Source organism: Falco peregrinus, chromosome 2, assembly GCF_023634155.1.
Source record: "Falco peregrinus isolate bFalPer1 chromosome 2, bFalPer1.pri, whole genome shotgun sequence".
NCBI classification, from domain to species: domain Eukaryota; kingdom Metazoa; phylum Chordata; class Aves; order Falconiformes; family Falconidae; genus Falco; species Falco peregrinus.
The window spans coordinates 15,056,926-15,083,260 of NC_073722.1; the positions used below are offsets into that span (position 1 = coordinate 15,056,926).

General features: G+C 37.9%; 1 protein-coding gene across 2 annotated transcripts in view; it reads left to right on the forward strand.

Moving 5' to 3' along the window:
* The window catches only part of EDNRA (endothelin receptor type A), a 36,199-nt gene that overhangs the window by 1,266 nt on the left and 8,598 nt on the right, over positions 1-26,335 (forward strand). For both annotated transcript variants that reach the window (XM_027795210.2, XM_055796912.1), the window contains exons 2-4: positions 1,823-2,303; positions 15,034-15,161; positions 23,663-23,861. In XM_027795210.2, coding sequence (XP_027651011.1) covers positions 1,902-2,303; positions 15,034-15,161; positions 23,663-23,861 — 729 coding nt within the window. In that variant the 5' untranslated portion in view covers positions 1,823-1,901. The remainder of the gene's footprint in view (positions 1-1,822; positions 2,304-15,033; positions 15,162-23,662; positions 23,862-26,335) is intronic.

A 26,335-nucleotide genomic window follows, 5' to 3' on the forward strand; every position in this document is an offset into this window, starting at 1 on the left:
TATATATATATATATAAATTTTTCACAAGAAAAGTCATTAAATAAGGAAGATACTGATGTAACCACTAAAGCATAGGGCTGTGGGTTCTGCTCATAACTATCACATTTGCTTGGGCAAGTATAAACTTGGGAAAGTCATTTAAATTGTTAGTGATTCAGTTTTTTCCATTTGTAAATTGGGGAACCACAGTCATAATAAATAATAAAAGTATTAATCCTTGCCTGAAAAGAGTTACAGGCAGATACAACTGTTGTTTCTGATTGATGTAGAAACCTAAAGCGAAAGCACTTACATCATGCAAACTGTTGCTAACTGCCCTGAGATACCATCATAACTGGGATTTAATAAAGAAGGATGTACTATTTAGTATATTAAACTTTAAAATCGAGTGCATAGGAACTCACAGCTGGTCAGATCCTCATCTCAAATACACCAATATAAAAGACTGGAAACGTGGGTCCCTGGTCTGTGAAGGACAGCACACTACATGCCAGGCAGGAATACTCGAGTTAACGTTGCATTTGCTGCTGTATATTGGTACACACACACACTTCTACAGGCCACACACAACAGAAGAGGGTAATAGTAGTAAATATTTATACTGTGGCTGCATCCAGAAGCCTTATCAGTAAATTGTCTCCCACATTCTTTCTCTGGTAAATTTCTTGCTATAAACTCTGACTTAACAGCCCCATAGGGAATGAAATTAGGATTCGTTTACTTAAAAGAAGCCTCCTAAATCTTTCATGTGAGTCCCTAGAAATCAGAAAGTTATAAATACTTTACTTTCTACTCTTCTTTTGAAAACACTGCAGTACTTTGTCTTGTTTTGCAGTTATGAGCCACATAAAAAAAAATCTTTATCTTAAATTAAACTGAGGCTTCAAGGAAACGGACTCGAGTGGCCTCCTTAGTTTCACTGGAGGTGCAGCATTTATAGCCCAGTGGCAGGGAGCCAGCTCTGGTGGTTACACATAGGCAGTCATGCTTACTGGGACAGAATGCTGTGGTGCTTTCTTTCCTATCTGGAAATGTCATGAGCTGTTGCTTACTATTCTTTATCTTTAAAAGAGCTTAAATTTTTATAATTGGCTGTGCTGTGGCTAAGTACTGAGTATGAGTTGCAATGACATTCAGGAACCAAATGACACATAGAGTCTGAAGGGCTTCACCTGGCCAGAGGTCCACCCTGAGACTATGAAAGTCTTCCTCCTAAGTATTTAGGGACTTTGGATCTGGTCCAAAATAGGATTTGAAATTAATGTATTTTCAGTCATCGTTTGAAATCCAAGTAATTATAAACTCAGAGAAAAGACTCATCGTTGCAGTACATCAAAAATACACAGAAAATTAACAAATTTACTACCTTTAATTATTAATGCATTGCTGTTATCTTGCTTTTTCAAAGAAAAAATAAAGTTTTATTTTAGCTAAAATGTCATTTGGCTCCAAGGCTTCTCTTTGCTGGTACACTTCTCTTTGCAAGACTTTTAAAACAGAACTTCATCCACCATATTTTTTCCATTCATATACAAACTCTTGTCTCAAACTGTCAGGGTTTTGTGGGATCTTATTTGTGTAAACTATCAATTACTTAGGGAATTTTTTGTATTTGCCTTTTGTCAGACACGTTATGTGGGTAACTTGGATTTCAGAGTGGTACAGTGATTATAAACAGATGTTTATACATATGTGCTGTAGAGACTGTACATTGAAACACCCTTCCTAAGTGAAAAACAGTGTGTTAGTCTACCTGTTGTATTGATTCTGCATTTTTCTTTCTTTTTTTTTTTTTTTTTTGCATATTGTGTCTCTCTGCAGATGAAGAAGTGAGAAGTATCTCACTGAAACACTGAAAAAAACCCCTGTCTCACTAAATTTGCTCTTTTGGGAGTTCAGGATGGAAGCCTTGTGTTTAAGAGTTTCCTTGCTGCTGCTGGTTCCAGGATTTGTCCTCAGTGACAGCTCTGACAGATATGCTGCCAACCGGAGTGACTTGGGAAACCACCTTTCCACTTTCTCAGGGATTGAATCCAGCATACTCCTCACCACCAGACAGCCCCTGGTGTCCAACCAAACTGTCAAATGCTCCCAGCAGACTAAGATTGCTGAAACTTTTAAATACATTAACACAGTGGTATCTTGCGCTATTTTCATCGTTGGAATGGTTGGGAATGCAACTCTGCTGAGGATCATTTACCAGAACAAGTGTATGAGGAATGGCCCGAATGCACTGATAGCCAGTCTGGCACTAGGAGACCTTATCTATATTGTCATTGATATTCCTATCATTGTGTACAAGGTAGGATACATTCTAATTGCAGTTTCCTTAAAAGTCTTACACTGTCTGTTCTCTAAGGTTACTTCTTTGTCTAAGTAGTGCTGTTTTGTCAATAGTCCACTTCAGAAAAAATACAACTCCTTTTTGTTCTACAACAAAAACCTTGCTGTCAGGTCTCACCTCCATGAAGAAAAAGTGTATCTACTTTTACAGATGAAGTAGCTCTTAGCTCTTAACCAAAGTGTTGCCTTGGGCATTTCACAGGAACTCTTCATTTATTATAGCTGCTATTGCTAGCAAAAGAATTTACGAGGGAAGACTTTATAAACTGTTCTTCTTCTTGATAGACATACAGCATTGGACTAGTTGCTATTTTTGGAATATCCTATACTTTCTTTATATTTTTACAGAAAATATTCTCTGTGATGTGCAAGCCTCGTGTTATGACTTTGTGGAGAAAGATTATGTCAGTTAAATTGAATGTTAAGGTTCTTATTAATTATTCATTAATAGCAGATTCTCAAAATGATTCCAGTTAGTAAAATCAATTATATTACAGAACTTCTTGAAATACCAAATTTTATCTGGGTTTGTCAAAGTATAAAAAGGATTCTCAGCAGTTCTTTAATCTCATATAAAGTTACCCTGTCCCATTTTTTTCCAATTTTCCATTTTAATTAAATGAAGCCATAAAGCAGTGCTTTCTCTGAAGCAATATATGTTTACTAATGTAACTTGCATGATTCCAGGATAGGCTTGAATGAACAGACTGAGTCCTTTTTTAATATAACTCACTGAGATTAATTTATCTTAGAAAATTGTCAGATAATTTTCTAAGCTTCTATTGGTATCTTTGTGGATTGTGTAAAGGTATATAGCTGACAGGATATCATAATTTTTCTTTCTTTTCTCAGGAAAAAATGTCAGGTGTTTCTGTTAGTAAATGAACCACTAAGTAATATAATGAAAAAATCCCCATTGCTCACAATTTTGGCCCTTAAAAATTCTAGAGATTTAACTTTTATTTACATGTGTTTTAAACAAAACATTTTAATGCATAACTTTGTAGTAACTAGTGTCCTGTGGTTTCAAATTGGATTTTAAAATTAAAGAAACAGTGAACTGAAAAGACACATTTTGTATCTATCTAACTATTGACCTGCATTATAATGGAGGTATTGATAAGACAAGATCATAAAAATTTGAATTCTTTCCATTAATGGGTTAAAAATATGTATATTTGCATACATTTGTACAGAGGCATATCATCTGCAGTAAAATGCAGTCTAGTTCTGATCTTCCAGTAGTCTAAATTACAGATAAGCCTTTTAACTTTATCTGGGTTTAATATAATATGAATTTGAAACTAGGATAAAGACTGTTAATAATAATGCACATGATTTAATGGAAATTCCTAGTTTCCACTTTTCATTATTCCACCTGGAAAATTAATCAATTTTTTGATACGATAGCAGGTATCTGTATAGTATTTTGGATTAACAAGTTGATGAAAAATATTAGCCTCTGCCTGATTTGAGATTCATCGGCCTTCCATAGCTGTGTGGACGCCTAATGGAATGTAGGATTTGGGCTTTACGTGTTTTCGTTATTCTTGGCAAACTAGACGCGTAGCCTGGACTGCATCTCCCATGATGCATTACAGTTTCCTCCCTGGTAATTTATCCTGATGTCTTTATGGATAATTGCTAAGGCACTGTTCTTACTTCTGGTGGTATTTCTGATAAGAAATTTTAAGGAAAAATGGCACGTGTTTTTTTTAGAGCTCAGTTTGGGAAAGAACAGCTATTTTTATTATACAATTTTTACTAACCTTTCAAGAGCCCTGCTGCTTCTTCACAGAGGAATGGAAATCTGGAATTAATTTTGCCTTTCAGAATTGCCTTTTGACAGTCTTCTGAAAATTCTTTAGAAGTTTAGTTAAAAGTAACAAACATTATTTTTTCCACTCCCTTTATTACTTTGCAATACATTTTTTCTATTAATTTTCTGACACTTCTTTGGCATTCTGTAGTTTCATTTGCCTTGCTATATCTTATATGATAAGTCTGTGGTCCTGAATATCTCTGTACAAATGAAATTACCTTAGTCTATATGAAAATTGAGTTCTGTACTGCAGAGAACTATTTGATAAATTGTGAATGAAACCGCAGCCCCTTGACATCAATGTATGTCAATTCCCATATGTAAGAAGGCAGAATTAAAACTGCATTTACAAGCGTAATTATAGGTTTTAGTACTTTTTTGAGTGCTTGAAGCTCCAAAATAAATTACTTAACAATTACCATATACAACTATCTTGTTGTATAAGGTTAGCTGCATGTATTCTGATACAGGGAAGCATTTACAGCATTTATAAGGGAGCTCTAGTACTTCTGATAGGAAATTCTGTTATTATTTATAGTCCATTTTTCATATAAACCATTCAGCAATATGTCTGCTTACATTACAAGTTGTTTGAAGATTTTTTTAAATTAATGCTATTTAAAAAGTATGCATTCACAATGCCTGTTTGTACCACTAGGGATCCTAAAATCTGTAGCACCATTTAGCTCCTCTTGTTGAGAGACAGTATGAAGGTTGGTCACTGGAAATATCACAGATCGATGGTGGAAGTGACAGTCTTTCAAGGAAAAAAATTAAAGTGGTTTGAATTCTGTTTAAATTTTGAAGTATTTTATACACAGTTCTGAACTTCTGTTCTAGCTTCAGAATCAGCCTCATGTTGAACCATGTATTAGTATCCTATATAGACAAAGGGTGTCAAACTCTGAATACCTTATAGGTCAGATCTTTATTTTTAGGAGGACAAAAGAGCTCTGAAATCAGAATTAAACAAGCATTCATCTGCTTATTAAAATGACCAATAGTACAGTATTTAAGATGGTTGCATCATGTAGAACAAAATGCGTATTACTATGTAACTATAATGTAATATCATAAATAGGTATAATCACTTTCCTGAAACATCAAGTAGCCTTAACTATTTCAAAACTACTTCTGAAAGAGAAGTAGATAATGTTACTTATATTCAAATCCATTTTACAAATCCTTGGAAAGAAGCAGACACAAGATTATAGTAATTGGAAATGTAAGGTCTTAGGAGAATTGAGTCCATCATACTGTTATGCCTTTACACAATTAACAAAGATCTAATGCTGAAAAATCCTGTAATTTATGTCAACTAAAGATATGGTCACAGGCATTTGACATTTTTATCTTTTCCTCATGGTACAGCAGGCTCAAAAATTCCCCCCTTACTTTCTCCAATTACTGTAATTATATAGTGGATTCCCCTTAGCAATTTGTTAAATGGATTGAGATGTGAGTAATATTAACTAGCCTCCTTTGAAGATATTCTGGATGTATTAAAGCCCATTACACTTAATTACTGCTGGTATATCTACTTCCAGTATCAAATCAATATTAAAAATTGTAACAAATTGAGCGTTACAGGAAGGGTGCCAGTTATAAATCCAGCCTTAACAGACTGGACCAAGACAATTTCATTTTCAATCACACTTTTTTAGCACCTGGGCCCAAATAGTTTCCTCTACCCAAAACATACCCATCTCAGACATTCAAGACGTCAAAGCCTAAAGACTCCAAAACAGGAAGAATGACTTCTTTGCAGTGAAAAGAAAACTTGGAAATGCAACTTTTATGTTCTATGCTGCTGTAGTGGTAAGGTTAAGGCACTGAAGAAGAAACAGGTTTCATACCTCCTTTTCTAGTATCAGGTGGTGTAGCACATAGCTGAAAGTTGCTGCCTCACCTGCATTACCCATCACTGCCACGTGTATTTGTAGCAAATAAGCAGCTTAGTTTGGATGCAATACAAGAGAGCTTCTTTAGAGGACTGCTTTGCATAAAGAAACTAGGCAGTTTTTTATGGCTATACATAGGCAACAACAGAATATCCACAGTACCCCTATTGCCTTGGTTGCGCTAAAGCTTTAGAAAGCCCTTACAGCTGCTGCTGCTGTCACTGGCTAAAATTCAGCTAAGCACCAGCAAGAACAGGTACTGCCCACAGAAAAAGCTGTCCATGGCTCTCTCCTGAGTTATGGAGCTAGAAACACTCTAAGCCAAGGCTCTCCTCTGTGGAATGGCAAAACTCAGTTTTAACTATGTTCTTGGGAAGTCCTAATCAGTCTCCACTTCCATTTTTATGCAATTTAGAGAAAAATATTTAAATGAGTTCTATTAATTGAGAACTGACCTACATAGGATTGACATAAATTATATTGCCTTACATCTTCATATGCTTAACTCTTTAAACCATTAGTTTGTAAAGAAGTTGATGAAGCAAATTAGCCAGCTTGTAACGTGTTTCTTTAAATGTGAATAGCAAACATTTTCCTAATTATTTTACTGGTATAAAGTGAAAGACATCTACCCAGAAAACAAGCAAGAGTACCAACTGCTCAACCTCTCAATAAGATGATGTTTTCTTTAATAAACTAAGCTATGTTGTTTGTAAATTGGTATTCATGCTTACCTTCGTTGTAACACCACCTAAATCTGAGTAGTCTACCTAGAACACTATGAGTCTAAACATCAAAGGTAGCTGGCAGTAAGCAAACATCTTCAGCCATTTTGTCTTCAGTAAAAGGAGACTTGGCTGAGGCATTTCTAGTCATGGATGTTTTTCAGCATCAGAGCACATGCATAAATTTTAGACCAATCCCTTCTCAATCACAAATTATTTGGCATATCTGATTACCTTTACTAACAGTACTAATATTATTATACATAAACAGGAATGATAAGTAAACACATTGGGACTGATCCTGTAGGCTAACAGAGCAACTGACATCCACAGCAGTTAATAGTTTTGTGCCAAAGGAGTATAAGGCCAAGCCCACAGTACACATAAAGTTAAGTGTACTTAGAAAAGAAACCCCCTTTTAGAAGCAGAATTTGTCATATGTGCAGCCTATATTTCTCAATGAAGTACCAACACCAGCAGGAAATATTGATGCCACCAGCTTAACAAGCACATTCTGGCTTTTACTGAATTCTTACCAGTGATTCCAAGAAGTGACATTGGTAGCCCAGTGTGATGCAGCAATCCATATAACTTGCTCAGAACATGACCTGTTATCAGGGTGTATGTCTCCATGTAGTGATCACACTTAAAAGAAATCTAAAGGTAACACAGGAACTGATCACTGAGTCCTGCAGGCAGAAGTTACCCAAAACGGAACAGGGAAGGGAAGTCCTTCAGGACTCTGTTCTCTCCATTTACAGGCTACAGCTTCCTGGCAGAAAGTGTTTAATGTGCATACCAAGGTAGGAGTTAAGGAAGAGATTTTATAATTTAGGTCTTAGTTCAAGATCCACTCTGCATGGCTCCGCTTTGATGGGGTGGGATATATGTTCCCTTCAATGCACAGGCAGCTCCTCCCTCATCTTCGATTTCACATCTCATGCTTGCCTTGCTGTTTTGTGTATTTGTAATACTGTACAGTACCTAGAGACTCTAAGTTTAAGAGAATATTTTAGTATGTTCTCTTTATTTTTCAGTCAGCTGAACTCTACAGATAACAAGGAATTGTGTATATCCAGGGTTTACCAGTTTTGCAGTAATTTCTTTGCAATTCTGTCACTCCTTTAGCAACACACAAAAGAATAACAAAGCAATATTTTGCCCAGGGATTGAAAAAATTCCTTTCAAAAATCACCATGCACATAAGCACACCTTGCAGCTCATTTCCCTGAAGAAGAGCAGCACAGCTTGAGAAACAGTCTACCTAAAAGGATGGAAAGTTAGCCAACACCACAGAACAACAACAAAAAAAATAATCCTACTTTGTAAACAGCAAAAATACCACAGGGGATATGTCTAGAGTTGTTAGGAATGCTTTACCATGAAGTAGACTTTTTTAATAAATAGAAACATTTAATATTTATAAAACATATATATAAAATATATAAAAGAACGTAAAACTTAGGATTTATCTTGTTACCAGTTAATTGAGACAGAATGTTCTGCTTCAAAAACAGGGCATTTGTCTTCTTACCTTTCAGGATCTCTTGAACTATAATCTGTTTTCTCTTGTGTAAAAACTATACATTACTTTCCATAGCTGCCTAAGCAGGAGAAAAAGACTGTAGGCATTCATGAAATGGCATGAGACCCTCTGCTATTTCTACCTTGACTCAGCTGAACAAAGATGAGCAAAATAGCACAAAAAGCTGTGGTAGGGCAATTCAGAGGAAAAAACCTCTTTGATGGTTCTCATACATCCCCACATAACCTTTTTTCCTTCCAGAAAAAAACACAATCAGCCTTTTATCCACCCAAAGTGGAAAAAAGACAGTATTCAGTTACAGTAAAATTAGGAACATACTTCCTGCAAAGAACAGTCGAAGAAATGCAATGTGCCTTTTCCACCATGGCAGTATTGTGAATCTAAGTACAAGGAAAAAACCCAGGTGATACAAAAGTTACCAGAAGCCCTAACTATCATGTCACTGTGATATACTCAATATTAGTCTTGTGCCCTGTATTATAAATGTTAGTCTTGTTCTTTGCTTTTCTCTACTTTTCCTCTACTGACTGTCCTTCCTAAAGCTGAGGCTTTTCACTCCAGCAGTGGGAAGGGAAGGAATACCTAGAGACAAGCTGTGTTCCCTCTCCTTCACTCTTACAGCTCTCCCTCTTTCCTGCGAAGTGGTAGAGCACAGCTGAGTTTACATACGTGGAACGAGCAACAGTCTGTGGGTCTTAAGCAAGAAATGGATGAGGATTGTGCTGCAATGCAATTCTCTCTTGGAGGAAGAAGAGAAAGGCTTGAGAATGTGCAGTGAATTCTTGTCCTATGAATTTTCATGGGGATAGAAGGGTCCTGGTTGAGTCACTGAATCAAAATACCACAAGCAGGAGACTCAGTCCACCCTTCTTCCTAACTAACCAAACATACAGCTCAGAGACACGAGGAACACTTCAGACAGAACCTTCATTTTTTGCCACTTAATGCAGTCAGTTCAGCAGTATAGACCTTGAACACTTCTGTGTTCAGTCAGATTTCACCTGGATTCCAACCAAAACACCAGGTACCATATTTGATCCATGTCTTGAAACAGAGAAGGTCATACATAACTGTAGAACACAATTTAAGGCAGAGCTTTACCAAGACAGCCTAATGTCTCCTAGAGTAAACTAGCCTTAAAACAAACTAATTAAAAATCCCCAAATGTGCTGATCTTTCAGAAAGAGAGGAATTTCTCTGATCTTTCATTCTGAGCTATGCTGCAAGGAAAGGAAATTAGCCCAGAATACATTGGTTTTGTAACTCCTATTCCACAATTAGGAGAAGCTGGTCACTTCTACAACTAGACATTACCTAGACAAACATAAATCTGTGGGTTTGGTCCCTTTCACTATTACTGCACAAGTGTAACAGAAGTCATGGAATAAAGAAGGTATTTCTATTTGTCCTGCTGAAGACAGAACAGAAATCCTGACTGCCAGAGTTGTGACATCAGTATTGCTGAACACTTACATGCCATGAAACTCAGGAGAGCATCCTGCATGGGGGAGACATGAGGGGCAAGCACTGTCTGGATGAAATACAGTTTAGTTTCTGGGAAACAAGTCTCGTGTGTCAGCGCAACAACAGTCCCAAGCGGACATAGGAAGAGAACAGTCCAAAGTGGACATAGAAAGAGGAGGACTCTAGAGCACTAGGATTTGATTAGAGCAGGAAAGGGCAGGTATGAAACCTTTGCTTTCATCCTCAATGCCATGTGGCAGAGAGGACCTCCTGACACGTAGTTGTTGAACCGAAGCAGTTTTTATAGAGCAGCTCAAAGGCAGTTCATATCCAGCACCTAACCCAGTCCATCTGTTTTGGGCTGAGCTCGAGGGCTCATCATCTGCCTGTAAACACACAGTACCAGCCTAGTATTAGATAAACACTGTGGATGCACATGAGCATATACTGGTGAATACTCTTGTGGTTGGATTATAACATTGTCTCTTTTAGACTGTATAAAAATTGCTTGGGATGCACAGTGGGACTTTATGTTTTGTACATCAGCTAGCATGCTAATGGGGGTTAGAAAATAGCAACAGCAGTAGAATAAAATCAACTGAGTGACATTTAAAAATCATTGCAAAGGAATGTTCTCAGTGCTGCTGTCTTGTTTGTTTCAAGCTGCAGCGTCAGGGCAGAGAGGCCATATAAAGCAGCAGAGAAGGAGGGATGCTCAAGGAAGCTGTGGCTGTCTGGTCACTTTGCTGAGGTTTTTTAAGACCAACAGCAGAACCTTTAAATCTTGGTTTCTGATTTCAGTGTAAAAATATGCTGTTGATTACACTCTTCTCCCACTCAGGAATTGCACCACGGTTGAACTGTGTGAAATATTCCTAAGCTGCAAACTGCACAAGGGAAAAAGTGCATTTCCTTTGCCACATCTTGTTTTGAAACCTCAGAGATTTTGTGAGTGGGTTTGCAAAAGCACAATCCATTTTACCAACTCATGGAGAACTGGGACACAAGTTGGAATAATCAGTCTGACTCCTCCTACCCTTGTGCCTTGAGAGAAGATGTAATCTGCTAAAATTTTATACCCATTTTGTTTGGATATTAAAATATGCAAAAGCACTGGGAAAGCAGAGCCAGTAGTGCCAGTTCTTATATCATACGTAAGTAAATGAGAAGTAAATCAATTAAATTCCTAGGCCCATTTTTTTATACAAAATAAACATGTTATTTCCTTCTGAAGTTTCTGTACCCTGCTAGGGCAGAACAGAGGGCAATCGACTTATTTTGATGTCAAATTAGTAAAACCAAAGACAGGATCAGATTTGCCAACTAAAAATATCTACAGAATTAAAAACTGGCATCTGATCCAAGGGGAAGTAATGAATGCATAGCTGATGTGGAATGATAATGGAGTATACCTGGGGAAATGATTGCAAAGCTGATCTTAAAAATCAAATTATTTAATTCTGACCCCAGTGATTTTGATTAAAATCAACTTGAAAAGAATGTCTAATGATTTGGTACTGATGTTACTTCAATTAGTAGAAAAATGTAAGAAACAAAAGGAATAACATACTTTTAATTTTAAAAAAGGAAAGCTTCCTGGGATTTGAGGTAGATGTGTACATGAGTTATTGAACCTTTTTCAAGTACAACACTTCTCTTTCTGAAGCTAATATTTGCCTTGTAGTAACAAAATTTCACAGTCACTTTTTTCACAGGATTTCACAGTTTGTTTCTGTTGCTGGGTTTACACTGCAGCCACAGTCAGTGCACATAAATGAATAGGTGGATGCCCTTCAGTTCCCTTTTTAAGTGTGATCTGTAATGATAAATCTGTTTTGGGGCTCTCATTGGCAAAGGGGATTAACAAAAGTCTGCTAGGGCCTCTTTTCCCTGGTGGTGCCATTTATAATTTAGCCTTCACTCAGTGGTGCCTGAAAACTATTCTGATTTTACCCAAACCCAGACAACAGTCTGGAGCTGAAATTCCACATGACTACAACTGGTTGGAGAACTACCGTGGATTCAGACCTCCCCTTCCTTTTCCAACATTTTTTTCTGCTTCCCCAATATAAACCAAAACCCTATGCAAGAGTTCTAGGCAAAAGGCAAAAATACGCCCTGCAAACCTTTGTTCTGATATTGCAAATCTATCTAGAAAATAATTCTGCTGGAGCTTTCAATGTTTTTCATTCAGTCTATAAATACAGATAAAATCAGAGGAACTAATCAACAGCTTGCAGTTATAATCTCATTACCTTTGTTACTGAAGGTACCGACAATAGTCAAATCACCAATCCTAGTGGTCCATTCACTGCCTTCTAGCACAAGGGAGATTTGCTCTCATCAAATATGATTGTCCTAAACGCAAATGTCATTGCAAAGGTGCTTGCATTTTCTCTGCTGTGGTCTTGATGGTAAATAAGATACTCGGCTCTCCTTGAAGAGGGCAAGAGTTCTCAATGTGCCAGAAGAGACACAGCAACACATAGTAACAGAACAAGAGCAAATGGAACCACATTTATGTGATATTCTAACACCCTCAAGAAACAGGGAGTAGACAAACTTGGATTGATCGTATAGCTTATGTTGAGAAATCTCATTTTAATATTCAGCTGAAGAGAAAAAATAATTCAGTGAAACTATAACACCTAACAGATAATACCTTTTCTATTTAATGAGCTGTCACACACATTTGTTTCACAGTGTTAACACCCAGTTGGCTGAAAGCTATGAATTGCTAAAATCAGTCTTGAAATACAAGTAATCAAACGACAACGTGAATATTGTCCTAGAGAGACACAGGCAACATGTAGAACATAGCTTCTTCCAGCATTTTTGAGGTATTACTTGGGGGGAGGGGGGAAGTAAGTTAGCATTGCAATGAATGACTAAGAAAAAGAGGGGATGTGAAAATGACAGCTAAGGACTGACTATAAAGAGGAGATTAATTCCTACAAATCTGGCATTCAGTGATAAACTTCCTGTACTGTAAGGCAAAGTACTCTGAAAAACTCATGCTGTGAAAAAACCATAAAGGTAACTCTTACCTTAACTGAGATAAAGACAGATGTGTATTTTATTGTTGAAGGTAGTGATTATTAGCATGTTTCAAATTAACAGTAATTTAAATAGAAATAAAATGTTTACTTTGAATACTACAAACCTGAGCTAAAGCCAAAATTTGTTTTACAAATTATGCAGACAGAATCCATCCACTCTTCCTAGATGAGTGTGTTCCAGAGCCTAAGCTTCTACTGAAAAAAATTTCTAGTCCTTATGGTTGCAAAGACAACTTTCAAAACGTGAACTCACTGTAAGCACAGAAGTCTGCCCAAGTATGAAGATGGCCTGGCAGAACAGGTCTGCGAGAAAGTAAACTGACAACAACAATTCAAATATCTATTGATTTAATCTAATTCCAAACAGTATAATCTTTGTTCAGTTTTAACTGCAAAAATGTTAAAAATATGTAATTCATAGGTTGTGTTTATCATTGAAAGAACACAACTAATTTTTGCATGCAGAATGTAATGGCATCAGCCCTTGCACATTTGTGCAGATAAAAATATGGTTCCTTGTTTTCTCTTTTCCATTTTGCACTCTTGCCCAGGGGCTACTAGACTGTGGCACATCACACATAGTGTATTTGTTGGAAATGCTTGATGTGACACCAGTTTATTTCCATCTCATGCATTTGAAAATAAAAGTGTTGTGAAGTTTAAATCTATTTTAATTCCATAAAACAGTCCCAGGTCTGAATCTGACTATCTTAAAAAAAAATCAATAAATTTAGGTTTTAAAGGTTTCAGAAGCTTGGCTTATAATTGCTACTCCGTAGTATATAATTTGCTGTCTTCCTCTGAGGCAAATAAAAGCATCTCCAAATTTAGACAGTGCCATCAAAATATTCTGTGTTCTAACTTTTGTTCATTAAGGCTTAATATAAGTCCAATAACTGCACAGTAATAATAATTAGTTACTTATCCAGTAAGACAATTATTATTACTGCCTTTAAAAATGTGCCCCCTGTTCATATAGGGTATACACCATCTGCGAGGATATTGACAAAGTTACATATTTGGCTCAAGCACTTGATATTTTCATTTAAAATCTAATGCTTTGTATTACACATCCGCTTTAAGAGAAGTTGGTAAGAGCATAAGAACTGCTGGGCTATATTACACAATGAACTCATCTTACCTCTTACTCAGTATCCTACTCCCGACAAAAGCTCAGTAGCAGGGACTTAGGAAAGAAGATTACAAAACCAGTAGTGCAAGAGTGACTTCACCCTTCTGGTGAGGTTTAGTGACTTCATTTTTCAAAAGAACTATTCATGGTGACTGTAAGATCCCTTTCTTGAGTGGAACCAGCTAAGTTAGAGCTCAGTACTCTGTATGAACCTAATATTTTTTCCCTTATTACACTCACACTGAATGTAATCTGCCATTTTACTGCCAGGCACACAGTAAAGGGAGATCTGTAACTCTGCAGTCAGTTGTAGATTTGACTATCCTAAATAATATTGTATCCTGTATTTTGTATCTGTACTTGTGCAAAGCTTTAACAGTTACAGCTAGAAAGATTACTGTTTTCATGCTAATTATTCACAATTATTCACATAAATCAATGTATTCGTATTTGTTATGTAAATGTCTCCTTGGAAATACTAATCTAAACTCCAGCCACTCACTCACATCTTTTCAAATAGATGCTTTTCTGTTGCCTTGTAGTACAGCCCACAAGTATGTGTGATGCTACTTCTTTAAAACATCATATGGAACAAATTATGTATGTACAATATTTTCCTCACACTCTTAAGAATCTGGCAGAATCTACTTGCGTGCAGCATGAGAATTTGGCTCTGAGGTATTTCATTATGAACTGCAAATTATGCTTTAACTGCTTAGTTCTGGGACATGGTAATTGCAAACATTTATGACAGGGCTGAGTTAGATTTTCATTTTTCAGTACTGATGGTTGAAGCACAATAATAAAAACTGTTTTAACATTGCAAGTTACTATGACAACAGTACAAGATCAACACCTAAGTTTAAACTTTCTCCCTCTGTGCTTCTATAGTAGCACTTACTTCCCAGATTCCCTCAGTACTAAGGATATGCTTGAGGTATAGAGAATTCCAGGTTACAATGGCAACAAATAATTACAATTGTTACATAATTGCTAAGTTCCTGTGTAAATATGCTGATTATTTTATATCTTCTCTATAGCTCCTTGCTCAGAAGTGGCCTTTTGGAGATTCTGAATTTGGACAGTTTCTTTGCAAATTCCTTCCCTTTATTCAGAAGGCATCGGTGGGAATCACAGTCCTTAATCTCTGTGCCCTTAGTGTGGACAGGTACAGTATGTTTTATTCTTTTGACAGACATTGTTCTTGCTCTTGCAGTTTTCCTAAAACTGGGAGCACTTGGTATGGTCTTAGAAGGCAGACTACAGTATAGGTGCAACTTACATTCTGTTTTTTGGTATCCTGGCTATAACAAGGCACCACATTTGTGGCTGAAAGTATAATATAACTAACTAACTTTACAGTGTTTTTAAAGATATTTAAAAGCTCTAGTAAAGCATTATTTCAATTTCCTTTACCAGGCAAAAATTTATTGGGATTTGACTCAGTATTCAGGCTTCTCGCTTTCATATGACTTCACGTTTGTTCTGTATCTGAACAGGATCATAATCTTTAGTCTTAAAATATTTTTTTCAACTCATTGCCTATGGACCATAATTACAGTGCTTACGCTGATGACTTCTATAACTAATTGAGTTTTACTGAAAAACATCTTGGAAACTTGCTTTGATAGTTTGACATTGATAGTTTGAAAATTAATGTCTCTGCTAAAAGTGCTCAGGAAGATACATAAAGTTTTTGATAGAACAACAGCTAAGATGCTTTTGAACATTATTCTTTTATATTTTTTTCATACATAATAAGACAATAGCAGATGAAGACTCCACTTCTGTAAAAGTGGTCTTTTATTAGTCTTGAGTTTACTTGATCATGTTCTAGTCTAAAATATAAGTAATTCTGATACAGAAAATATTGATAAATAAAATACATTATGTATATTAGTACAGTGACGATGCAAAGGTAAAAGAAACTTTAAAATTAATCTTGGTTTTGTTTTATGTACAATGTTGACGTACAAGGTTTGCAATGGATGAGTAACTTAGTAGTATCCATCTGCCTGAAATACAGTTCCTTATTGCATTAGTAACTCATTAGCTGAAGCAAGAAACAAAATTGTAACACATTAAAGTGTTCTTTTTCCATTTTTGAGTCTGAGAATTGAAAAAAAATTCTATTTCTCAACCAATATCTGCCCATGGCTTGCTTTAAGGAATAAATAATAGATCAAGCACATATGAAACCAAGAGTTTGTTAGAGATGTTCTGACCAACTCAGTTTCACTAGATTTAGTCCTACTGTTACATACATTTTCATAAATTGGAAGTAACTCAGCTGAAGCTACCTCTTTATATGGTTTTCTTTTTTTTTTTTTTTTGCCAACACTGATTTGCTAATCCTCACAACAATGAAACACTGTTTTCATTTAAGAGTAAAATCTTGTATGGGATCAGACTCAGACTATTTAATTTCCTCCCCCAGTTTACAAGCTTGGCCAAGCACATATTCATTATCATCTGGTGCTACTCTAGTAAATGGTTGCAGAGAATGTGTGTTAGAAAATAGGTGTATATGGGCAGATTCTGATATTGGCTAACATGAAGTGAATGTAGGTTAAATCACCACTAAGGTCAGGCACTGGAAGTGGCGTAGTCACATTAATACAAAATTCCACATTAGCTAATGTTTGCTTTTTAGTATGGAAAATAATTAAATATGGAACTGTGTGCTTTCACAGCTGAACTCTTTCTGGTCTACAGACTAGTTATTTTTTTCCTTAAAAAGCTTCTGAAAACTAGCTTATTTACAATTATTTTGGGTGTCTATATATGGAATTGCATTCTACGAGGTATAAAGGTATAAAAAGATAGAGTCAATAGGTGTAATGAATTCAGAGCTTCACAGCTTTGATAATTGTTGCCTATCTGTCCCTCTTGCAGACTACAGCCTTAATTTAGCACAAGAGAATTTTTTTCCTACAAGGACTGTTCTCAGTGTTAACTACATCCTGTTGTGAAACTCCACTCATTACTACTGTCCTTCACACAACGTGACTCGCACTGACAGTGTATTAAGGTTTAACTGTGGGCATGCACCTTACACAGGTAAACCTACATTACACATGCAGAGGGTTTTAAGAGGCTGACAGAAACCACCAAACCAGCCATTCATCCTTTAGAGGAAGCTCACATTTGTTTCAGATGCCCCTCAGGCATTTTTAAACTCTAGGTCATGGTGGTGATGACAGTCTGACTCTTTTTCTAAACAGTGCCTGACTGTAAGAGGAAGGATATTTCCCTTCCTGAGCTTTTACTCTTCCTTGTGTGTCAGACATAATGATTTTGATGAAGAAATCATTTTAAGAAGAGTGAAGATACGGATCTCATTTACCATATACACACCCCCTTCCTGCCTCCTCTGCATACCAGAATGCATAGAACAGTAATCTCAGGGTAGATGCTTTCATCTGGCCCAACTTCCAATAAGTGTATTAGGCAAGAAAATATTTTACCACTAAAACAAAGCTCTAAGAGCTTTATTGTATTAAGAGCTTTGCAATCAACACACTGCTAGCTATCTTTAAAATGAAGAACAGCTGAGATCTCCCACAACTAAGAGGAATAGGTTGGTGTCAGCAACTGTAGTGTCATTTAGGAAGTGTTCTGACACTAACCTTGACAGTGACTGCTTCTTACATCCTTGATCAAGTCTCTTACCTTTTCTGTACTGCTTTTGCCTCTTATAAAGGGCTGATGATACTTGCAGAACAGAAATATGTTATAGTAGTGGGCCATTTGAACAACTAATTTTCTAATGCAGCCAAAAGGAATAGGGAAACAAAAGCACCTACTCTGCAAGACAGCAGGCACAGAGAACTGACTTTTCATCAAATCATAGAATCATTTAGGTTGGAAAAGACTGTGAAGATCATGGAGTCCAATTGTTAATCCCCAGGACTGCCAAGCCCATCACTAAACCATGTCCCTAAGCACTGCACCTATGCGTTTTTGAATACCTCCAGGGATGGTGATTCCACCACCTCCCTAGGCAGCCTGTTCCAATGCTTGACCACCTTTTCAGTGAAGAAATTTTTCCTAATATGCAAACTAAACCTCTGCTAGCACAACTTGAGGCCATTTCCTCTTGTCCTCTCACTAGTTATCTGGGAGAAGAAACCTACACACATCTGCCTACAACCTCCTTTCAGGTAGCTGTAAAGAGCAGTAACTTTCCCCCCCTGGCCCCAAGTCTTCTCCTCTCCAGGCTAAACACCCCGGCTCCCTCAGCCGCCCCTCACAACACTTGTGCCCCAGCCCCTTCCCCAGCCCCGCTGCCCGTCTCTGGACACGCTCCAGCCCCTCAGTGTCCCTCCTGCAGCGAGGGGCCCAAACCTGAACACAGGATTCCAGGGGCGGCCTCACCAGTGCCCAGTGCAGGGGGACGGTCACTGCCCTGGTCCCGCTGGCCACGCTGCTGCTGACACAAGCCGGGATGCTGCTGGCCCTCCTGGCCACCTGGGCACGGTGCTGGCTCATGCCCAGCCGGCTGCCCACCAGCACCCCCAGGCCCTTTCCCCCCAGGCACTTCCCAGCCGCTCTGCCCCGGCCTGGAGCGCTGCGTGGGGCCGGTGTGACCCCAGGGCAGGACCCGGCACTCGGCCTTGTGGAACCTCATACAAGTGGCCTGGGCCCGTGGATCCAGCCTGCCCAGACCCCTCTGCAGAGCCTCCTGCCCTCCAGATCAGCACCCCTGCCCAGCCGGGTGTTGGCTGCAGACTCGCTGAGGGTGCACTCGATCCCCTCGCCCAGATCACAGACCCAGATCACACGAACCAGGACCGGCCCCAGCGCTGAGCCCTGGGGAACACCACGTGTGCCCGGCCGCCAGCTGGATGTGGCTCCATTCACAACCACTCTTCGTGCTCGGCTATCCAGCCAGCTTTCAACCCAGGCCAGAGCACACCCATGCAAGCCATTAGCAGCCAGCTTCTCTGTGTCTCACAGAATGCTGTGGGAGACAGTGTCAAAGGCTTTACTAAGGTCCAGGTAGACAATAGCCACATCCTTTCCCTCATCTACTAGGTGGGTCATCTTGTCATAGAAAGAGATCAGGTTCATCATGCATGACCTGCCTTTCATAAGCCAAGGCTGCCAGTCCACAGATAAGATATAGCCCATTATTTATTTTTCACATACTCCTTGATTTCATTTCATAAGGCCCACAATACACTTCCTTTTTAAATTCTGATTAGGTATCATTATGGTAAAATTTATCCAAATTGTTCCAAAACCTGATCTGGATCACAGCAAAAACCACAACTGTGCTGTATTAATGAGATCAGTACTGGAAGGATAACTAGAGTTCTAGAATTATTCTTTACCAAAGAATGATGAAATCATGGAGAGGGCATAGAAAAGCATCAGAAATTATTCAGTGGCCTTACAGATTTTTTGCTTATCAAAAATGATACTTAAGAAGCCACTTAAATATAATATCCAAGTACTGAAATGTTGATGATGTATCAGATACCTATGGGGTCTTTAGGTTAGCAAAGAAAGATATAATGAGCAGTTATAGAACAAGGTTTCAGCCAGACAAATTCCAAATGAGAATAAGGTACGCATTTTTAAAAATGAGGGTGATTAACTACAAGAAGAAACCACCAGGGAAAGGGAAAGGTGTCCTGCTCTTAATGTTGTCAAATGAAGACAGGATGTTCTTCTGAAAGAAATTCTTTAAGCAAGTTTGTAACTAGGTAGGAGTGCAAAATACTTAATTGTATGTATGTATACTTCATGATGTAATGAGCCTTTGTCCTTAAATACTGTGCAGCTCTAAAAATAAGCAGCAGGGAGGGACTGCAAAGTCATAAAATAGCTAAGAACAGGAGAAGAGGAAGGAGAAGAAACTAGAGGAGAGAAAGCAACTGAAGGGCACAATATACTAAAGTTGACAGAACATGCATGAGCAGTAGAAAATAGAAAGGGCAGAAAGAAGAGAAGCCACAACATTAAACAGAGAAAAGGAAATGACCTGGAAAGGAACTGAGTATTTTAGACAAGGTTGGAGACAAAAGGGAAACAAACAAAGAAAAGTAAGACAAAACACACACACAGAGATTTTAGATTGGGGAATTAAATGTAATGCATGATGCATGTATTTTATGACAGTTCCCTGGCAGACATCCTGTATTTTCTAAGTGTGAGGGAAATAAACCCTGCAGTATTTTCCCACTCCTAATTATGGGAGGTTTGTGGATAGACAAAGATCCTATATATTACATAACTCACAGAACACCCACTTGAAAAATTATACTACAAGTATTTTTGAAATCACTCTTACAGCAGTGAGTAAAGAGACCAAGTAATTGCTGGTTAATATGCAGTCAGAAAATTCTGATTTAATTACTGAGCTTCTTATGCTTTAGATGAAACCATTCATAAAATTGTTCAGCCAATAATTCCTTAACTGATAGCTACTTGAATTGTGAACTGAAAACAAAATTGCTAATAAAATACATACAGGACCCAAATCCTTACTGCTGTGCACACTGATCTTCTCACGTGCAAACCAACTATAGCTCAAACAGAACAGGTACAAAAATGCAAGAAAGCAAAGAACTGAATTCACAATTTACAACCCATTTGTTGCCATTTACATAGTTACAGAATGAAAACTTTACATCTCTTGCTTGAAAAATATGTACAGTCTACAGGCCCCCGTTGGCTAAGAACATCATTCAGTCAGGGGTGAAATAGTATTATGTACCCTGTGCAGCTGATGGGAGCGACTGTAAAATTTCCAGTCAGTAGAAAGTAAACTTCAAATTGATTGTTAGATTTCTAAAGTTCACAAATATTTGAGTATTTGTGTGGAAAGTTACATTTTTATGAGTCATTTAGTCATTAAAGCCAATTTTTTTATTTGGTAAAATGAAATATGAGAAGATTACTTATTATTTAAAATTAAATTTGAATTTTAATATGAATAACTATGTGTGAGCAGATATGATGCTGAATGTTAGTTTCTCAGTTACTTCAGTATAGTTTATTTGTTTTGGTGCTCTCAGAATTTTAATCTCATAGACCTCCCTGTGAGTGAACCACTGCCTCCCTCCTTTTTGATATTCTTTGAAGACAAGGGTGCCTTTAGAAGGTGTTTTTACTTTTAATCTGCAAGCCCTAAATGTGGTTCGCTTTAGTATGTTCAAAATCTTTACACATACATTTCTGTTAAAATGATGTACTGAGAACCTGTCCATATAAGATGTATGAGAACATGTGACTATGCTGTGTATGACTTGCTATCAAAGCAAAAGTTTCTAGTGCATTCTCTGCAAGTATGATGGTATACAAGGCCCTGACACCTTCCACTGATATTCTGTAATAAGGCTTTCTGAAGTTTTTGTGAGGGGCTTACAGCCTGATCTTGCCTTCATATCTTCCTTCCTCTAATATTGAGGCTGTAGGGGATTTAACTCACAAGTCTTCCATCCTGTTAATAAGCACACTTCCAAATGAAAAAGGGGGCATGATACAGGATATCAGAAGAAATGCTGTATGTGTGAATTCCAAATTAGTGTCCTGGTTATAGAGGGGGCAAGGATGCCTTTTAATAACTTTAAATTTTGCTGACCTCTGTAGCCAAGGTTCTATATCCCTTAACTGTTTTTTCCCATTGGAAACTCTTCATTCCTTCCATCTCAGAAATTCAAAATCCAGTACTTCCCAGTACACTCAAAGCATTCTAACACAGAGTTCTCAGCTACTCTTTTCCTTAAACCCTTGTTATTCCTGAGCCTTCAAGCCCATTGCCAAAATTATGTATTCCTTCCAATCACCCCTCTACCATCCCACCCAAATCCTTCCACAGCCTAATCCTTGAGCCCAAAGCTTTCTGATCTAAAGCTCCTCGTTCTTTCCTCTCCTTGCCAAGCCCACCCACCTGTGCAACTCAGAGCCTACATACTTACAAATTGTATCCTCCTGGTCTGTTGAGGGCATCTCCTTTCCTCAAACCTTTCACCCTCCTCGTGTGTACTGGTATGCCCTTTTGTACTCCAGTTAGCTGCTGTCACCAGCTGAAATCACCACCCCATTTGCTTTTCTCTGAAAAGCTTAACTTTGCCTTGTATCTTGGAAAGGCGTGGCAGCTGCACATACCCCAATGTATCTGCCAGGACTCAAGGGGGCAGAAAATGAGGGCATGTCTGAGGAAGAAAAAAATACTTCCCATAGTCAGGACAGTAAAATGACACAGGTCCTTACAATTTATAATCCGCTTCAGTGACTTCTTACTCTGACATTTTTTAAAGCAGTTGAATAACCTTTCTTGACTTTTTTCTCCTCAACTAAAGACTATTTCATCAGTGGATGCCATGATATATCCACATAGCACTGTCATTCCAAATGGGAAGGTGTTATTATTTTGGGGAAGACAAATAAGCAGTTTAAAAACTGTTACATCACCCTTGACACAACACTCTCCAGCATGAATTTCAGATTATTACAAGATCAAAAGTAATGTTTGTTCTTCCAATATTTTTAGATAGCACTGTCTTTGCTAAATTGTTGGAAATTATGAGTAACTCGTCTACTGCAGTTACTGCTAGACAACAGTTAAGTCTGCTACTGAGAATTTTATTTAAGGACTGGTTTGTATGCTGTATTGTATGTCTGTAAGTCTTCTCCAAATGATTTTCAAACGTTTTGACCTGAGTCAAAAGAGAGATTGAGGTCTCAAAGCTAATAAATCTCTACGAGTTTCTTGAAAACTGGCAGACAAGTAGAGAAAGACCCCCTCAGTTCCCCAACTGGGGAAAAGGCTGCAACCTGGTAACAAGAATCCTCCAGAACTGGAGGGACAGAGAAGGTAAAGAGGAGGAGGAAACGGGAGAAATGCATGGGCTGTATTTGACACTTCTTTAAAGGAGTTCCTATGTTTTACCAAGATCACAGTTATGAGGCACACACACACAGGAAAGCAGGGTTCAATAATACCACTTTTTACTGAGAAACTTGCTATCTAAGGGATAAAGTAGTGGGGAAATATGTTGGCTTTGGCATGTATAGACTTCTTAGCTAGGCACTTCAGTTTCTCATTAGAAAGGTGATGCAGAGGCCGAGATAGCTGTCAGACAGTCCTAACTAGCACTCATTTGTAACCTAAGGCAAATACAGAATATGCAGCATAGAGCCAGCATTGCATATTGCAAATAGAACAAATGCATTTTCATTTCATGAAGAGTGTTTTCACACTATTTCATTGTGTGGAAGCTGACCAGATAGCACTGATGTTACAACTGAGGTAGCTGAAGAAGACAGCTGGTTTGTATCTGTTAGAATGGCTGGTGTCCCTGGAAGTTCTTTTTTTTCTCCTGTTATGTCAGTTGATCTAGTGAAAGATACAATCTGGTCTCACAGACCTTGCCTACTTTAATTAGAAATAGCGTAGTCCACATAGCAGAATTCCACACAATCCTGTGCATAAGCAAAACAGTTACAGACAGTTCTCTGCTGTCCACTCCTTCATGTGCTCTGCTGTGTCCTAAGAGACTTGGTAGCTGGCAAAGCCCCTGGAACAGGCAGGAAAAAACAAGCAATACAAGGCTAAGATGCCAGCTTTAGAATTTTGCTTAATATATAAACTTGAACCAAAATATTTGAATATAGGGAAGAAACTGAAGGTTGGAAACTGATGCCTCCCTCTTTCAGGTATAGAGCAGTTGCCTCCTGGAGCCGCGTTCAGGGAATTGGAATCCCTATGATCACTGCCATTGAAATTTTCTCCATTTGGCTTCTGTCCTTCATACTGGCTATTCCAGAAGCAATTGGTTTTGCTGTGGTACCTTTCAGATACAAGGATGAAGGTTATGTTACCTGTATGCTCAATCCTACAAATAATTTTATGTTGGTAAGTAACATCCTTTCTTCTTTTTTTGGGAATCCACAGTGTATAGGTTAGACAATTAAGATACTGGAGTATGATACACTTTATTCATCCATTAAAGTGCAAAATGTATTCTAATGTATATTCGTGCAAAGAAGATCCCTCATTTACAGTGGCCTGTCTCTACTTTCAGCCAGAGGTAGTAAATGGGACTTCACAACATTTTTATTTCTTCACTACTGAGGATTCTTAATACAGAGATTTGCAATTTGGGCCTGCTTAAAGTAAAATCAAGAAAGATAACAGGGTAGCCAGAGCCTTGGAAGGTATTGTGTTTCTAGGTATAACACCTTGGAGCTCGTAACTGTCAAAAACCGTGTTTTACCATGATTAGTCATCATTTTGCATGCAGTAGCCTGCTCTTTTGGCAGATAAAGAAAAGGGTGAGACCATGCTTTAACATAACTTTTCCTATTCTATATGCATTTACAAAGTCAAACAGAGAATAATCTTCTCATTTACAAGAAATCACGCTACAAATCTGACAGATTCACGTCTCCAACCTAGGTAGCTTGGGCACTGTTAGCTGTCATCTAAGATACAGCAACTCAAGAGCAAGAGAAGTGCCTGAGACACACCAGGCTTCTTTGGCATGTTTCGTAGGCCTCATCCTCTACACTACTGCAGCTTAATAGTTGCCAATACCCACATTAGCTTGTTAAACAAGTCAGGTGAGTAGTCACTACAGAATTAATAGATCTTTACTGAACAGGGGTGTAGGGGAATGAAGCTGGGTTAATTAACATTGATAATATACAGCTGTGGGCTGGCTTGGGGGGGTGGGGGGGGGGGGGTGGCTGATGTAGACAAGGTGCAGCTGTGGCTGGTTCTGGTAAGAGGCTGGGCAGCCAATGAAGAGGGAGCACAGGGGGATAGAGATTTTCTGCCTGGCACTACGCTGAGAATATGGGAAAGTGTTTTTTATTACCTTAAAAAATTACCTTAATTTTTTTCTTTGTGAAGCCAAAGAAGGGCCAGCCACCATTCATCCAATAATAGAAAGAGTAATGTTCTGTTTTGTCACAGAGAAGGCATATAGTGCAAGATCTTAAGCCTTGAGGGAAACTCCATATTTTTTTCCAGACCAGAATTTTTCATGGTAGAGTGCAAATTTCTCTTTTTTGGAATGTCTGGTATTTCTCCTTTAATTAGATAAGAGGATGGCTTGGGCTAGAATTGGGAAGGATAGGGTGAAATGGAGCTAGGAAATTTTGAACAGAAAAAATGTGGAGGATTAGTGTTTTTTGGAGGAACATCTCCAACTTTGGTAGAGTTACACAGACTGGGGATGGCAGAAAGAGCAAAAGACAAGTGCAAGAAAAGACAAAAGGAATTCCCTAATGGAAATAATTAATGCAGGACTTACTATATCTTTTTTTCTAAGCTCTACAGACTATATGACTGTAGATACTGTAGTTATAAGAACATAATTTATGAAAGGCACACTGCAACAAATTTCCCTTTTGTAATGGCTATTTTTCTCCATGAATGTGCCAGGACAATCTTCACTTTGTCTCTCCCTAAGAAAAAGAATAGTTTTCTCTTCCTTCTTCTCAAAACACTACAGTTCAGGTCTTTCAAAGGCATGCTAACTTTAATGATTATTGTTCTGTTCTTAATGTGGTAAGAAGAGGAGCTGTTTTGTTTTATTAGCAGGAATTAGTATCTTTTACTTGCTCAGCATAAATCAAAAGCTCCAAATCTCCCCAAGCCAGTTTGATTTTCAAAGAAACAGATCAGCATTTACATTCAAGCTGAGAGTAAATGTTGGACATGACAGTCAAAATGGAGTGTGTTTCAATACATTGCAAGCAAGTACAAACATGAGATTAAAATGGAAACACCATTTTAACCTTAACCGTAATATTTACTACCACAATAAACAATCACTAAACTTTGGGAAGGATATATGATTAACTTTTGGTTTTAATAGCAGCTTTATTCATGTTTAAAGCTATCCTTAAAAGACTTAAAAGATTCATGCTAGACCATGATTCCCAAGAGGCTGAGTGCACTGGGAGACTTGTTTAAAATGCACATTTCCTGTAGAAAACCAGTTCCATGTGGGCTTTCAAGGAAAACAAAAGAATGTCTACTTCTCTTAAATCAACCCAATTTTGCGCTTTGATGTAAGCTTTTCTGAAACTCAGATTCCACAATTAATCATTTACAGACATTTTCATGTAGGTTTTATAACATCAGAAAGCTATGTCCTCATACAGAATTGACGCATTGGTCAGGGTTGTGACACAGAAATCTACATGTGTGTTTTCTTGACTGACAGGCAACACTCACGAAAACCGATAGACTGATATGACAGAGTTTTCCTTGTAAACATAGCATGGATTCACACAGTACACATTTTGTTGTGCTGCCCAGCCAATATGATTCTAATCTGACTTGGAGGAATTTGCCACAAAAAAGATAATTCTCTCCAT